The sequence below is a fragment of the Dermacentor variabilis genome, chromosome 8, assembly GCF_050947875.1.
Source record: "Dermacentor variabilis isolate Ectoservices chromosome 8, ASM5094787v1, whole genome shotgun sequence".
Taxonomy (NCBI): domain Eukaryota; kingdom Metazoa; phylum Arthropoda; class Arachnida; order Ixodida; family Ixodidae; genus Dermacentor; species Dermacentor variabilis.
In genome coordinates, this window is record NC_134575.1 from 84,568,933 (window position 1) to 84,583,322 (window position 14,390).

General features: G+C 47.0%; 1 protein-coding gene across 1 annotated transcript in view; it reads left to right on the forward strand.

Moving 5' to 3' along the window:
• LOC142591150 (uncharacterized) overlaps window positions 1-14,390 on the forward strand; it is a 56,537-nt gene that overhangs the window by 26,201 nt on the left and 15,946 nt on the right. Inside the window, exon 4 of the mRNA XM_075703525.1 lies at window positions 1,914-2,025. Within this exon, the coding sequence (XP_075559640.1) occupies window positions 1,914-2,025 (112 nt within the window). The remainder of the gene's footprint in view (window positions 1-1,913; window positions 2,026-14,390) is intronic.

Sequence of the window (14,390 nt, forward strand, 5' to 3'; positions counted from 1 at the left end):
TGCCAGAGGGCAACAATATGTCAGTCAATTCATGGCTTTGTGTTTATTTCGCTTCACTGGACGATGAAGGCCGGAAGCAGGTGGCCAATCAGCACGCGTTCCTCCACTTAAGTACGTCCAGCGCACAGGGGTGTGGCTTGATGCCCTGTCAATAACAAGTTCTGAACTTCGTAAATGCACAATCAAAGTAAAGAGCCCCATGTCGACAAGCGCATGCGGCAGTCTCAGCTGTTAAGAACATCGAAGAGACGAACATATATAATTGAGAACAAGCAACGCACGGGAGCGTAAACAGAAACACCAACCTTACAGCTTTGTTAGCAAACTACAGTACGTGGTTCGGAACGGAGAAAATTGGAGAACTGTGAAGGTTCACCTTTAAGGGTGGGAAGCGAGATTGTTATTGGCCGCGGTTGGCATGGCCCTGTTCGATGCTGAAGCCGCCCCAGCGGCCGTGAACTATTGGCTAGCTATTTTTTGAAAGGTTGCGCGTGCTTGTAGGTCCCAGCTTCTATGCCTCAGCGATTTCTCGCAACCAGCCACCTATAGTATATGGACACTTGCGTTGCAATATTCGTCCTTATATTTGTATTCCGCAGGCCGGTGAAGGACATGCTGTTTCAGGGTGCACAACGGTCGTTCTAGGTCTTTCCCATCGTCGTGGAGCTTAAGCAGGTGCTCAATGCCGTCTTGAAGAGAATTCGAGCTCGTTGGAGCTGGCTGTCGCCGCATGCCGGCATGGAGGAAGGAAACTAGAGGAGGCAGGGTCAAAGGCTGGAGTTCATTGCGCTTCACACGGTCTCCCATCTGTTCTGCATGATGTGGTGCATACGGCGAACGTGTGTTCAAATCTACGCAACGTTTGCAGAAGGAAATTCGTTTTCTCTGCCGTTCCTTCGTAAACCCGACGACTTTCGACAGTTGTAGCGGCCCTTGAGACCGACCGACATAGAGCGAACTTTCCTGACGAACTTTCGGCGGCGAGCACCGGCGCGGCGACACGGCTGCAAAAGAAAGAAAGATAATTTGTCTGTAATTATTAATACCATGACCACTCTTCCATTACGGATTAGTTAGGGATATTGAACTTTAAATTGTGGCGGCTTGCACAAAGAACATAATGAGTCGTGTCTAAACGAATAGATATATTCTGTTTTGTAGACAAATTATCAGTCGCCTTTTCCATTGTGTCATACCATATTTTTGGTAGCTCCACTTTCACTAAATTCCTTAATTTGACCAGAAATTATATTTTTGTAATTTTCAGTTTTCCTTACAGTCTATAATGTTGTCCTCAAGGAGCAGGAAACCACAGCTATGGCGCTGCTATGACTGCTTCATCGCCCACTGTAGAGGCTGGCATTTAACCAAGAGGATTCATGAGAGTTTCTAAAGTGGCCTTTAAGAACTTGCCACCTTATTTTGTAGCAGAAACATTGGAAGAAACCTCATCGAACCCAAGTTGCGCAACAAATGAGTGTACTGATGTAGAGTTCCTGATTTCGAGGAGTAGTGTTCAGTGTTTGACCAACGAGAACCATTCATTTCCTCTTTCGAGGGCGGCGGTGGGGCTTGCTGGTCAATCATAATACATTGCAATGAAGTGGGGCGAAATACTAGCAGTTCAACACAATGGCCGACGCACAATTATTCTGTCTATCGATTTTCCGAATGTCAACATCCTGATATGCGCTACATTCATTGCTCAAATGAAAAACAGGGCACCTTGATCCGTAAATGGGGGCACTATTCCTGTAAAACATATCTCACTGTGTTTTGACCTGAAGTTAGCTTTCGCGACATCAGAGAACGGACGTATAACTTTAGCGCAATAATTACTGCGCACAGTATGAGCCCTACACAGAAGTATGAGCCCAAGTAAATAAAATAAACGGTATTTTGTGATTTTGCAGTTCTCTGTACCTTTGGAGGTAGAGGATACTACGCTAATGAGACACTCAATCTCACTATGCCTTGTGAACAGCGCCGCTGCAACGCAACGACAAGAAATGTAACAATAACAAGGTACGTTCTGTTGACATTTCTTAATATGAATGTAACAATAACAGCTTTCTGCAGGCTTTCTTCGCTTTTTCGGAAGGCTGGATGTACAAGTTCATTTTTATGGATCGCGATAGAGTACGAGGGCGGGGAACTAAGCGTAAAAAGTGGAGGAAGTGATATTATGAAGCAGCAGCGCCAGTTCAACCCTAAATCAGAAAAATAGTTCTCCCTATATTTGTGCAAAATGTTGTAGTTCATTTTAGTTTGTCAAAATGATTTTTTCCGGCAGGAAATAAATGTGGTAGTTCGTTAGCGAATATGAGCAGCAGCAGGGGAAAAGTCGAAGGAAGACGCATCAAAACCTTCGCTTTATTTCTATGCAGAACCCATGCATTCTCTCAGTCGATGTCATGCGAAGCATTTTGCAGGTATCTTGCTATTCAGCGTCGTTCGTTGTTCCACAAGGCGTCACGTGGTGGATCATAGTGTTCGTGAGAGGCAAATAGTTGTGAGTGATGAAAGCGTCTGTGTGACTACTGCAGCCGAATAGATCCAATGGTGGCGACATCGTGGTCACCGTTGTTCAGCGAACCAAGTCACAAAATTCGTTAGCGCTGGTAGAACAGCTTACGTCGAACATGGACTGTTTCAGGTCGTGAGTGGCACTGCTGAGATAGCGAAATGCTGTCTGGCATGACCTCATAGTCGACTGCGTCAATGCGTCAGATGATGTTGTAGGGTCCGTAATAACGGCGTATAATAATCCCACTAAGTCCTCATTGGTGTCATCATCATCGTCAGCCTGTTTACGCTCACGGCAGGGCAAAGGCCTCTCCCATACTTCTCCTACAACCCCGGTCATGTACTAATGGTGGCCATGTTGTCCCTGCAAACTTCTTAATCTCATCCGCCCACCTAAGTTGCTGCCGCACCCTGCTACGCTTCCCTTCCCTTCGAATCCAGTCGGTAACCCGTAATGACCATCGGTTATCGTCCCTCCTAATTACATGTCCTGTTCATGTCCATTTATCTCTTCATTTCAACTAAGATGTCATTAACTGGCGTTTGTTCCCTCATCCAATCTGCTCTTTTCCTATCCCTTAACATACACCCACTATTCTTCTTTATGTAGCTCGTTGTGTCCCCCTCAATTTAAGTAGAACCCTTTTCGTAAGCCTCCAGGTTTATGCCCCGTACACGAGTACTGGTAAGACAGAGCTGTTATACACTTTTCTTTTGAGGGATAAAGGCAACCTTCTTATCATGATCTCAGAATGCCTGCCAAACGCACCGTAGCGCATTCTTATTCTTCTGATTATTTCAGTCTCATGATCCGGATCCGAGGTCACTACCTGCCCTAAGTAGATGTATTCCTGTAACACTTCCAGTACCTTGCTACCTATTGTAAACGACTCTTCTGTTCCGAGACTGTTAAACATTACTTCAGTCTTCTGCAGATTAACTTATAGACCCAGCCTTCTGCTTTGCCTCTCCAGGTCAGTGAGCATGCATTGCAATTGATCCCCTGAGTTACTAAGCTAGGCAATATCAAAAGCGAATCGCCAGTTACTAAGCTTTTCTCTAATAATTCTTATCCATAATTGTTCCCGATCCAGGTCTCTGAATACCTCCTGTAAGCACAATGTCAATAGCATTGGAGAGATCGTATCTCCCGGCCTGATGCCTTTCTTTATTGGGATTTTGTTGCTTTCTTTATCGAGGGCTACGGTGGCTGTGGAGCCGCTATATATATCTTTCAGTATATTTATATACGGCTCGTCTACACCTTAATTTCCTAGTGCCTCCATGAGTGCTGAGGTTTCGACTGAATCAAATACTTTCTCGTAATCAATGAAAGCTATATACAGGGGTTGGTTATATTCAGCACATTTCTCTATTACCTGACTGATAGTGTGAATATGGTCTATTGTTGAGTAGCCTTTATAGAGGCCTGCATCGTTCTTTGGTTTACGGAAGTCTAAGGTGTTCCTGATTCTATTTGCGATTACATGAGTAAATACTTTGTAGGCAACGGACAGTAAGCTGATCGGTCTATAATTTTTTATGTCATTGGCGTCCCCTTCCTTATGGATTATGATAATGTTAGCGTTCTTCCAAGAATCCGGTACGCCCGAGGTCATGAGGCCTCGGGCGTACAGGGTGGCCAGTTTTTCTAGAGCAATCTGCCCACCATCCTTCAATAAATCTGCTGTTACCTGATCCTCCCCAGCTGCCTTCCCCCTTTGCATAGCTCCCAAGGCTTTCTTTACTTCTTACGACGTTAGTTGTGGGATTTCAAATTCCTCTAGACTATTGTCTCTTTAATTATCGTACTGGTACTGGCACTGGTACTGGCACTGGTACTGTACAAACCTCTATAGAACTCCTCAGCCACTTGAACTATCTGATCCATATTAGTAATGATATTGCCGGCTTTGTCTCTTAACGCATACATCTGATTCCGGCCAATTCCTATGTTCTTCTTCACTGCTTTTAGGCTTCCTCCGTTCCACATAGTTTGTTCAATTCTATCCATATTATACTTCTTTATGTGAGCTGTCTTACGCTTGTTGATTAACTTGGAAAGTTTTGCCAGTTCTATTCTAGCTGTATGGTTAGAGGCTTTCATACATTGGCGTTTCTTGATCAGATCTTTCGTCTCCTGCGATAGCTTATTGGTATCCTGTCTAACGGTGTTACCACCGACATCTATTTCACGCACCCTAATTATGCCCATAAGATTGTCGTTCATTGCTTCAACACTAAAATCCCCTTCCTGAGTTAAAGCCGAATACCTGTTCTTCAGCTTGATGCGGAATTCCTCTATTTGCCCTGTTACCGCTAACTCATTGATCAGCTTCTTATGTACCAGTTTCTTCCGTCCCCTCCACAAGCCTAGGCTAATTCGAGTTCTTACGATCCTACAGTCACTGCAGTGCACTTTGCTAAGCACGTCCACATCTTGTATGGTGCCATGGTTAGCGCAGTATATAAAGTTTATTTCATTTCTAGCCATGCCATTCGGGCTCCTCCACCTCCACTTTCGGCTATCCTGCTTGAGGGAGAAGGTATTGATTACCTTCTTCCGCAAGCGGGATCATCGGCGTATCAGGCTAGAAAGCGAAACATGGACGCCAGACCCATATTCCATGTATCATCGTCGAAGATTGTTGTGCCGGCTATCGGTCCTTTGCCGAATGTTGATGCGCAGGCGGGCGAGCTCTCGGGCTTCGGCGTGCAGGATATAGGCGGCGAAGTCGAGATTATCGTCATCTGGACGTGCGGCAGCATGGCGTTGAGAGTTGTTGGGTTCCTTCCGTAAACCAGGCTAAACGGCGTCATTTGAGTTGTTTCTTGCATTGCCGGTTTATAAGAAAAGTTACGTACAGCAGGACCTAATTCCACGTCTTGAGCTCCATGTCAACGTACATTGCAAGCATATCGGCGAGGGTCTTGTTGAGGCGCTCCGTAGGACCATTCCTCTGGGGTTGGTAGGCAGTTGTCCTCTTGCGGCTTGTCTGGCTGTACTACAGCACGGATTGGGTGTGCTGTGCTTTAAAGCCCGTTCCTCTGTCGGTGATAAGGACTTCCTGGCCACCATGTCGCAGCAGCATGTTCTCGACGAAGAATTTCGCCGCTTAAGCTGCGGTACCTTTCAGCAGAGCTTTCATGTGAGCGAAGCGGGAGGCGTAGTATGTCGCCGGGATGATCCGCTCATTTGCGGATGTTGACGTGGGAAAGGTCCTAAGAAATCCATCCCGATCTGTTGAAATGGTCTGCAAGGAGGTTCGATCCGCTGTAGTAATCACGTAGCCTTGTCGGTGCTGTCTTTCGTTGCTGATAGTCTCGCGTTCCTTGACGTAACCGGCGACGTCGGCGGTCAGACCCGGCCAGTAATGCCTTTCCTGTATCCTTGATAGCGTTCGGGAGAATCCGTGGTGCCCAACGGTCGCCTCGTCATGTAGGGCTTGCAGTACATCTGGATACATTGCTGAATAATCATCTACGAGGTCATTGACGGGGACTGCTGAGAATGTCTTTACGAGTACGTTGGTTTGAAGCGAAAACGAAGATAATCCTCGCCTAAATTCCCTAGGAACAACGTCGGTGTTGCCTTCCGAATACAGGACGAGACATTTTAGGTCTGCTTCCGCTCGTTGCTGTCGAGCGAAGTCTTCCGCACTGATTGCACCAAGGATGGCGTCGTCATCCTCGTCGAGTTGCGGCGCAGGACAATGGGTGCGCGTGATAGGCAGGTGGCATCAGGGTGTTTTTGTCAAATATTGTAGGTTACAGTGATGTCATATTCTTGCAATCTGAGGCTGCACCACGCCTGACGTATTGAAGGGTCCTTTAAATTCGCGACATAACAGAACGCGTGATGGTCACTGGCGACTTTGAGCCGCCTGCTATATTGGTAAGGGTGGAGTTTTGCTGTAGCCCAAATGACGGCGAGGCATTCCTTTTCGATCGTCGAATAACTGCCTTCCGCTTTTAACAGCGACCGGCTAGCGTAAACCACCGGCTAACGTAAGACCCGTTCAAATCCACCTTCCGTCTGTACAAGAACAGCACCGAAGCCTAGGCTACTGGTGTCAGTCTGGATTTTTGTATGGGCTGCTTCGTCGAAGTGCGGAAGTACCGGTGGCGACTGCATACGTCATTTGATCTCTTGAAATGCGCAGGCCAGCAGCGTTTTCCACTTGAACTCGACAACACATTCAGTTAGATGTGTCAGCGGCTGAGCGATGCGTGAAACGTCCTTGACAAAGCGCCTGTAGTAGCCACACTTTCGAACAAATGTACGCACGGCCTTCTGTAGATGGGCTGCTGGAGCTTTACGATGGCAGCTTTCTTTTGCTGCCAGGTCGGGCCGAACTTCAGGTTTGCTGATGACGTGGCCCAGGAACAGAAGCTCATCGTAAGTGAAAGAGCTATTTTCCGTCTACAGAGTCAGTCCTGATACATTGGTGGCCTCTAGTACTGCCGAAAGCAGCCTAAGGTTATCATGAAAATTTCCGGCGAGGACGACGACGTCATCTAAAACATGGTTCTGCTACTTCAGTCCTGCTAACACCGTGTCCATGACGTGCTGGAAAGTTGCAGGTGGCGAGTGCAGTCCAAATGCCATCATCTTGAGCTTATAGAGGCCATACGGCGTGATGAAGGCGCACGATTCTTTTCATCGACTTCTATTTGATAGTAGCCAGTCTTCAGATCCGTCGAGAATAGGTACTTAAAGTTGCAGAGACGATGCAATGCGTCGTCTGTGGGTGAGACGGGCATACGTCCTTCTTCGCGATCTCGTTCAGTCGGAGATAATCGGCGCAGAAACGTAGGCTCACGTCTTTTTCTTCACCAAGAGTACAGGAGATGCGCACGGTGTTTTCGATGCCTTGACGATGTCGTGTCGCAGCATTTTCATTACTTCTCGCTTGATAGCTTCCCGTCATCGCGTCGAAACTGGGTAACAGCTCTGGCACGTGACATCGTCAAGTCTTCTTTTGCTGGCCTATTCCTGACTTCCAGGCTTTGTCGGCATGGCGGCGTGTCTTGCCACGTCATCGAGATGAATTTTGAGGTGTTGTCGTCATCGGTAGAGGATCTTCGTCAGTTTGACGAACAGCAACTGCACCTGCATTGGTTTCTGCTTTTAGTTTTCCGGATGTGAGCTGACAGACTAGCCCCGAGCGTGGCCAGTGTATGGCCGTCGCTGCGGTGACAGGTGGCACCCTGGTGGCGGCAAACGGGTGGTCCTCGAGAACTCCACAGAATGAGGACGAGGTATTCGGTGATGTTACGAGGGCGGTCGCCAAGCGGCGGGTGCTGTGCGTTGAAGGCGAACTCTCGCAGTAGCATGTCGCGGTATGGACATTGGCGGTACTTTTGGCTGGCTTCTCCGCAATGGTGACAGAGCGGGTGGGGGTTGGGGGCGCACCAATTGTCTGTCTTCTTCGGGACGTTTCGCTTGCCGATAGGTGGGCTGGGTAGCGGCGGTGCTGTTGGCGACGTCTTGCGACAGAATCACGGCGTCATGGTTCCCAGGCGCGGGCATAGAGGGGGAATCAGGCGGCTGGCGACGGCGGCGTGTGTCATCGCTTAAGGCTGCGGCTGTGGCGATCGCGGTTGCACTTCAGTAACCCCAATTGATTGCTGAACCTCTTGTTTGACAAGGTCGGGAACTGAGGCCACTTGAGGCTGCGACTTTGAAAAGAACTTCTGCAGTCCCTCGCGAAAGACTACTGTGATGATCGCTCGCATGTCATCGCTGCCGAGTGCTTGAGCATCGATATGGTTTCGGCAGTTACGTTGCCTTGTTCACATATTGAACGCGTTCCCAATGGTGGTGCCTTCGGAAACAAATTCATCAACAGTCTTGGGCTGGTTGCGTATCAATCGGGCGAATAGCTCCTGCTTGACATCCAACCTCATAAAGCAGCGAACTTTTTTCTCTTCTAGCATATTGGGTTCGGCGTGTCTTAACAGGCGAGTCATCCCCTCTGCCAAAGTTGTGATGTTTTTATCGGACAATTGTACTCGGGCTTCTAGCAAAGCTTCGGCGCTTTCCTTGCGCACGACATTCGTAAGGTCCTCAGGAAGCAGTGGCGAACTAGGGCCCATGAGGTCAGGGTCACTCTCGGTTCTGATATCACGTTGTAGCGCCGTCTTCCAAAGAAATGTATACGTGCCGCAGCTTGTCATCGGTGTCCCAGATGTTGAAAGACGCGATTTGTTCATAGGTGTCCAGCCAGGTCTCTGTATTTTCAGCCGATGATTGAATAATGGTTGATGGCTCCCGATGTTGTTGTAGTATGTGGGGGTCACTGGGGTAGCCATTGGGGTTGTTGACTTGGTCTTGATTTCTGTGGTCTTCTCTGAAACAGGCCCGGACACCAGTAACAGCCCTTGCAGCCTACAGCTAGCTCGATAGTGTTTGGCGGCATTTCTCTGGTCGTCGGGTATCGAACTAGGATCGCGGCTTTTCGTGGGCGTTCGGTACATGAACGCACTTGCAGCTCCACCAGATGTCACGTAATAGTGACGGTGAAGAAAGCAGCAAAACTGTGAATTACGAAACTAGCGTTTTATTGGGCGAACCTGCGCCCTTAAAAAATAGGCTACACTGAAAGAAAAGTGATAACGGCAAACACAGTCGGTGATCATCGCAAATATTATCTGCTGGTCTAGCGCGTCGGCTATTATACGTGATTCATTCAAGCGTCCAGAGTAATCACTCGTGCCCACGCCTCTACCTGAAAGTTCCACACAATCTGCATGGCACATGCAATTAGGTCACACAAGCTTCGGTGACAACAGACAGCAGATAGAACGGTCCATAACATTCGTGAAAGTTCCGATAAGTGCTGGCGCGTTCTGCGCTTAGCGGTAACAGTTGTTGGTAAACGAGGTCACTTGTAAAAGCCAAACAAGTACACGTGTCAATATGATTGATAATCCGGCCACTCGGCGCAAACTTCTACTACACTCCAACTTACTACATTATATAATCTATTGGACCGGCACAAAGGAGACAAGCGCAGGTGGTGGCTTCATTGGCGACTAAGTTGTGCATTGGCACCTACCTATGTCGGGGATACAGTCTACCTTAAAATGACAACACTATATATACTCCAGCGAATAAACATTCAAATTTCGGTAGAGAAAATTAACACTGCTCAAATTATTAGAGTCGTTTTGCAGAAATGTTTTTTCGGCATTTTTTGTCCGCGCAAGCTCTCGCCTGTATTTTAACGGAGCGTAGGTAAGGCCTAATAAATAGGCGCCAAGCGTTCCCATGCGCTCATTTGCCCACGAGTTCTTAACTCTAAGGATCGCTTACTGACATTCAATTGGAGAATAATGCTTTTTATTTGGTACACTAAATTTATACAATCATGATCGGGCGCCACCTCCAACCCATTACCTGCGCCGTCACGTACCCAACGAAACACGCACTTGACCAGACGTTTAGTCAGCCAGATGGCTGGGACCTGACGTGCGCAATAACGCACGCATTAGGTACGCAATTAGTCAACAAGAACCATTGAGCCACTGCAGCATCGGGGAAGCCTGCTCGTATCGAAACCCGGAGGCGCGGGCTCGATTTCAACACAGACCAAAATTGATTTATTATTCTTTTTGAAAAGCAATAATTCGTTATGCTTGAACGAACGTCCCTGAGAAATCTGACGTCATGTCTAGTATTTTTCGATGTGGTTTTGCTACTTGCCGTTCGCGATTCTTGGTACCATCATTCGGTCACGCCGCCGACTACGACGGTGGATTTTCTCGTAATGGAGCATATATTGCTTTCACATTAAAACTGTTCAACTTGGGCCTATCATGAATGTGCTACAATGTCCAAAATTTTGTTCGTAGGGTCATCCGCTACGAGCACATGACACATGAACGAAGCGTCCCAAAGAGCTAGCTGGCTTTGGCACCAGAGAAATATGCGTGGAAATCAAACGTAACGGCTGTTGGATAACATTTATTGAGGGGCCGTTCTAATATGCTAGAGGCGGTAACAAAAAAAAAGAATTGTAGCTTAATGGACCATTGAGCTTCTGTAGCAGTTCCATGCCACCATCTGTCACCCATTGTTTCATCGTGCTCCAAGTGGAGAACAGATTTCTAATCGCTGTGTCCAATCTTGCAACTTTCGAACTGTAATCCATCAACGCAAGTGCGCTCCTTGTAAATATTGTCTTCCTTGTAAACATTGAAAACAACAGTTGTTGTTTAGGTGATGGCTGAAATTGTTGTTTCATAATGGATGAAATCGCGTGGCCATGTCGGCAGTGCATGCAACTACAGAAATCAACGATCGTGTAGTTATTTTAAAATAGAACTATATATATATATATATATATATATATATATATATATATATATATATATATATTGGCTGTAAAAGCTATGTGCCACAAATACACACACAAAAATAAACTGAAAATCTCTTCACGACTCGCTACCTCCAAAACATTTTCGGTATGCATTATAACGTTATGCCCTGCTTATCAATTTAACGAACGCTGCGAACAGGCGGCTTTCCAACAAACCTTGCCTATTTACAAGATACAGCTCAATTACACAATGTTGCAATCCCGTTATTTTCATTTTTGATTGCTAACAAATGACCATTACTGTATGATGGATGGAAAAACTTTATTGTGAGTTCTCAGATACGCGATTATCGCGCGGCGGGCCGCTCCCACGTTAGGAAGGGCAGGCCGAGCCTGGCCACCACATCGTGGGCTTTCTGGGCGGCCCAGATTCGGTCCCCGTAGTCGGAGCTTCGTAGTGAGGAATACCATCTCGGCTGGTCTGCTTGATCTGTGCCTCGTAACGAGGGGCATCGCCAGAGCACACGTTAAATGTTAGCAGAATCGCCGCACTGGGGCAGGCATTGCTAGTATACGTGTCTGGATAGATCCAGTGTAATAAAATTGGTTCGGGTATGTCCCCGTCTGAAAGAGTCTGAGAGTGATTGTCTGCACTTTAATCAGTTCCTTATGTGGGAGCGGGTAGACCCTCCTACAAGGGTAAAAGTGTTGCGTGACCTCGTTGTAAGTGGTGTGAGAAGCTTTGTTGCCGGGTGTTGTGTGCTGGGGGGATTCTCCATGGGCACGGAACATAAGACCTCAAATTGGCAATGGTTATCAGACTAACCTTCAGACAGCCATCGGCGTTGACCCTGGTTGGGGTATTGGCCACGATAATGTTCTGTGTGGCTCGCGTCTTCGGGTCTGAGCTCGGCAGCCTCAACGATAGCCTGGCCAAGTCGTATGGGGCCCATTTTCCGGACGTCGAGCCCTCAAGATGATTCTCATATGTTCCTTGGGCATAGGTGCAATCCTGGACTCCTTGAGGATTCGATGTCTCATGCTAAGACTCCTTTTGACGTTTTAAGGAATAGCTTCGCTTTGTGAACCGCCGTTCCCACTATATGGTCCCTGGCAGGCGGTTGACTGCATGCTACTAGAATAGTTCTATACGGCTGCCGACCGCCAGCCATTTTCTTCTCCAAAATCTTCCGGAGGGAGATCCTCCCCCTCCACGGCGATTATCATATCAGTTTTCATGCCGCAATAGTGGTTGGAGCTCCGACCTGATAAATAGCATTCTAGCTCGCTGACACTTCGCCTTCGTGCATTTCTGTGTTCCTTCATTCGTGCATGGTGGCTATAAGAATTGCCGAATCGGATTTGTACGTACTTAACGATTCAAAAAGGCGAAAAACTGTTCACAATGTACGATTTTGGCCTCAGTTATTCGCGTTTGGGGCGAAGCATTCCTTGCGTCCTTCGTGGAACTCGCGTTAGATGGGTATGGAATATCATGTCTTGCCTTATTTTTAGCCTCCTCATAGGAAGATACGTGGTGGACAGTAAGATCGAAAGCCTAACTTCCAGCACAGCAGGTTGGTGCCTTAAGCATTAGGTTTGGATTCCATGCATAATTGCACACAAGGTATAACAAGCTACTTGTGCTTGTTGAAGTTCTATATACAAACCAGCTCTCTGAGACGTGTTGTGCGCACGTCAATTACCACTTTCACGCTTTTTTTCCCTTGTGAAAGCTCGCGATTTTATAAGCAGTGTTCAACACCACTGTTTTGAGGATCGGTCATAGCAATTAACGCCCTATAGATAATTTGTCACATTGCACTGGCTTCATTGTCAGCCTAGGCCGAAATAATTTTAACATAGGTTTTTAACGACAGTTTTTTAACACATTCTACACGACCTAAGCATGTACGTACAATTGAGCGACACTAAGATACCGATCGCGTCAGAATTTATGTTCCTCTCACCAGCGCCCGTGTGCCGTTTACGTTGAACTGAGCAATCGGCATGCCGTAAATTCTTGTTGCAAAAGCAAAGTAGATATCATGCTATCGGTACCACACGATTTTCCTCATCGTTGTTGTCGCTTTGCTTCTGTATTCACAGAAACAAACACGGCAGATTCACAACAGCTCACCTTACACAAACACGTTCGGTCACCGCAAATGATCCTCTCTTGAAAAATTTGACCCTGACAAATTTTTCAATTTGCAAGCTTTCGAAGAAATCCGTACGGGTTTGATTTGTAGCACTATGCATCCATGATAAATATTTTTCTTTTGTCAAGTAGTCGTTTATTAAGGAATTACTCGTTATAACGCCACATGCGTTTCCTTTCCGCATGTGCCACGTCCCACCCAGTGTGGCATACTGCGCGCCTATAACCCGTGTCCGACAAATGCTATTTCTTAAGTCATATGCCAAGGAAGCTTGGTTCACACACCCACCGGTCTTATGCTTTTTGAAATACGTTTTCATAATGTGTCATGGGACACTATTTGTTTGTCTTAGAAAAAGTGTGGCCGCGCAAGACAAAGGTTTGCACGTACAATCCCGACAATGCAACGCGGAGTGCAATTTCTAAGAATCCTTTCAGACTACGTTTATGCTCCCGTAGAGACGTGGTGATATATCTGCCTGTGTTGGTTATGTGTACGCGTCCATATGTGGGTACAGGCGTTGCAAGTTTCAGAAATGACACAGTGAATGAAAACGGGACACTGTATTGCGACGGGCGCAAATATACCGCACAACACTACAAAAACCCATCATATCGTGTGAAAGAGGTTGTAGCGTGTGGTGCCGCAACCTCTTTAACGCCCGTGAAGACCTCACGTCGCGGGGACTCACGGCCCTGCGATCATCTACTGTAGCAGGTTTCCGCGTCACCTGACCACGCCGCATGACAACACTGTATGTAACGGAGTCCGCAGTTACAGCAGGCACAGTGACCCCGATGTTGGCTCAAGTACCTACTGCAGATCTGGCCGGTCAGATAACCTGTCTCTAAGTAGTGCTGATGGCCCAGGCATTGGGCAGGACGCCAGGCTGCCGGTACTCTGGAGAAAAGCAAGCACTGCAGCTTCGTGGCAGCTGCGTTAGAGATCGAGGTCGCAGGGTCTACTACAGCTGCTGGGTCCGGCCTAGGCTCTATACGAGACAGAGGAAGGGGCGATAGGCGGCTCCTGTACAAGTTGCTTTATTTCCTTGTTCCACCTGTGTGTGGTTCTCTCTTCACTTCAACCGTCTTTAGCTTTTAATGTTTTATCTAGGGCTACATAACGTCTACCAGGTATTTGTAGTCATATGCTACTGTAGAAACGGCGTTCATTTTCATTGCTATTCTCTTAGCAATCACTGGTTTGTTTTTTATTCAATTTTTTGTACTATGATGATGTTGCTTCCTGTTTTGAGTGGAATTCCAAAAGCTTGTTCTTAAGCATTTATAATTGCTACCCTAACTATCATGTCCTTCTCCGTGTATCTCCATCTGAGAAAATGGTTTTTCAGACTGAAGATTAGTAGATAGATAACTGT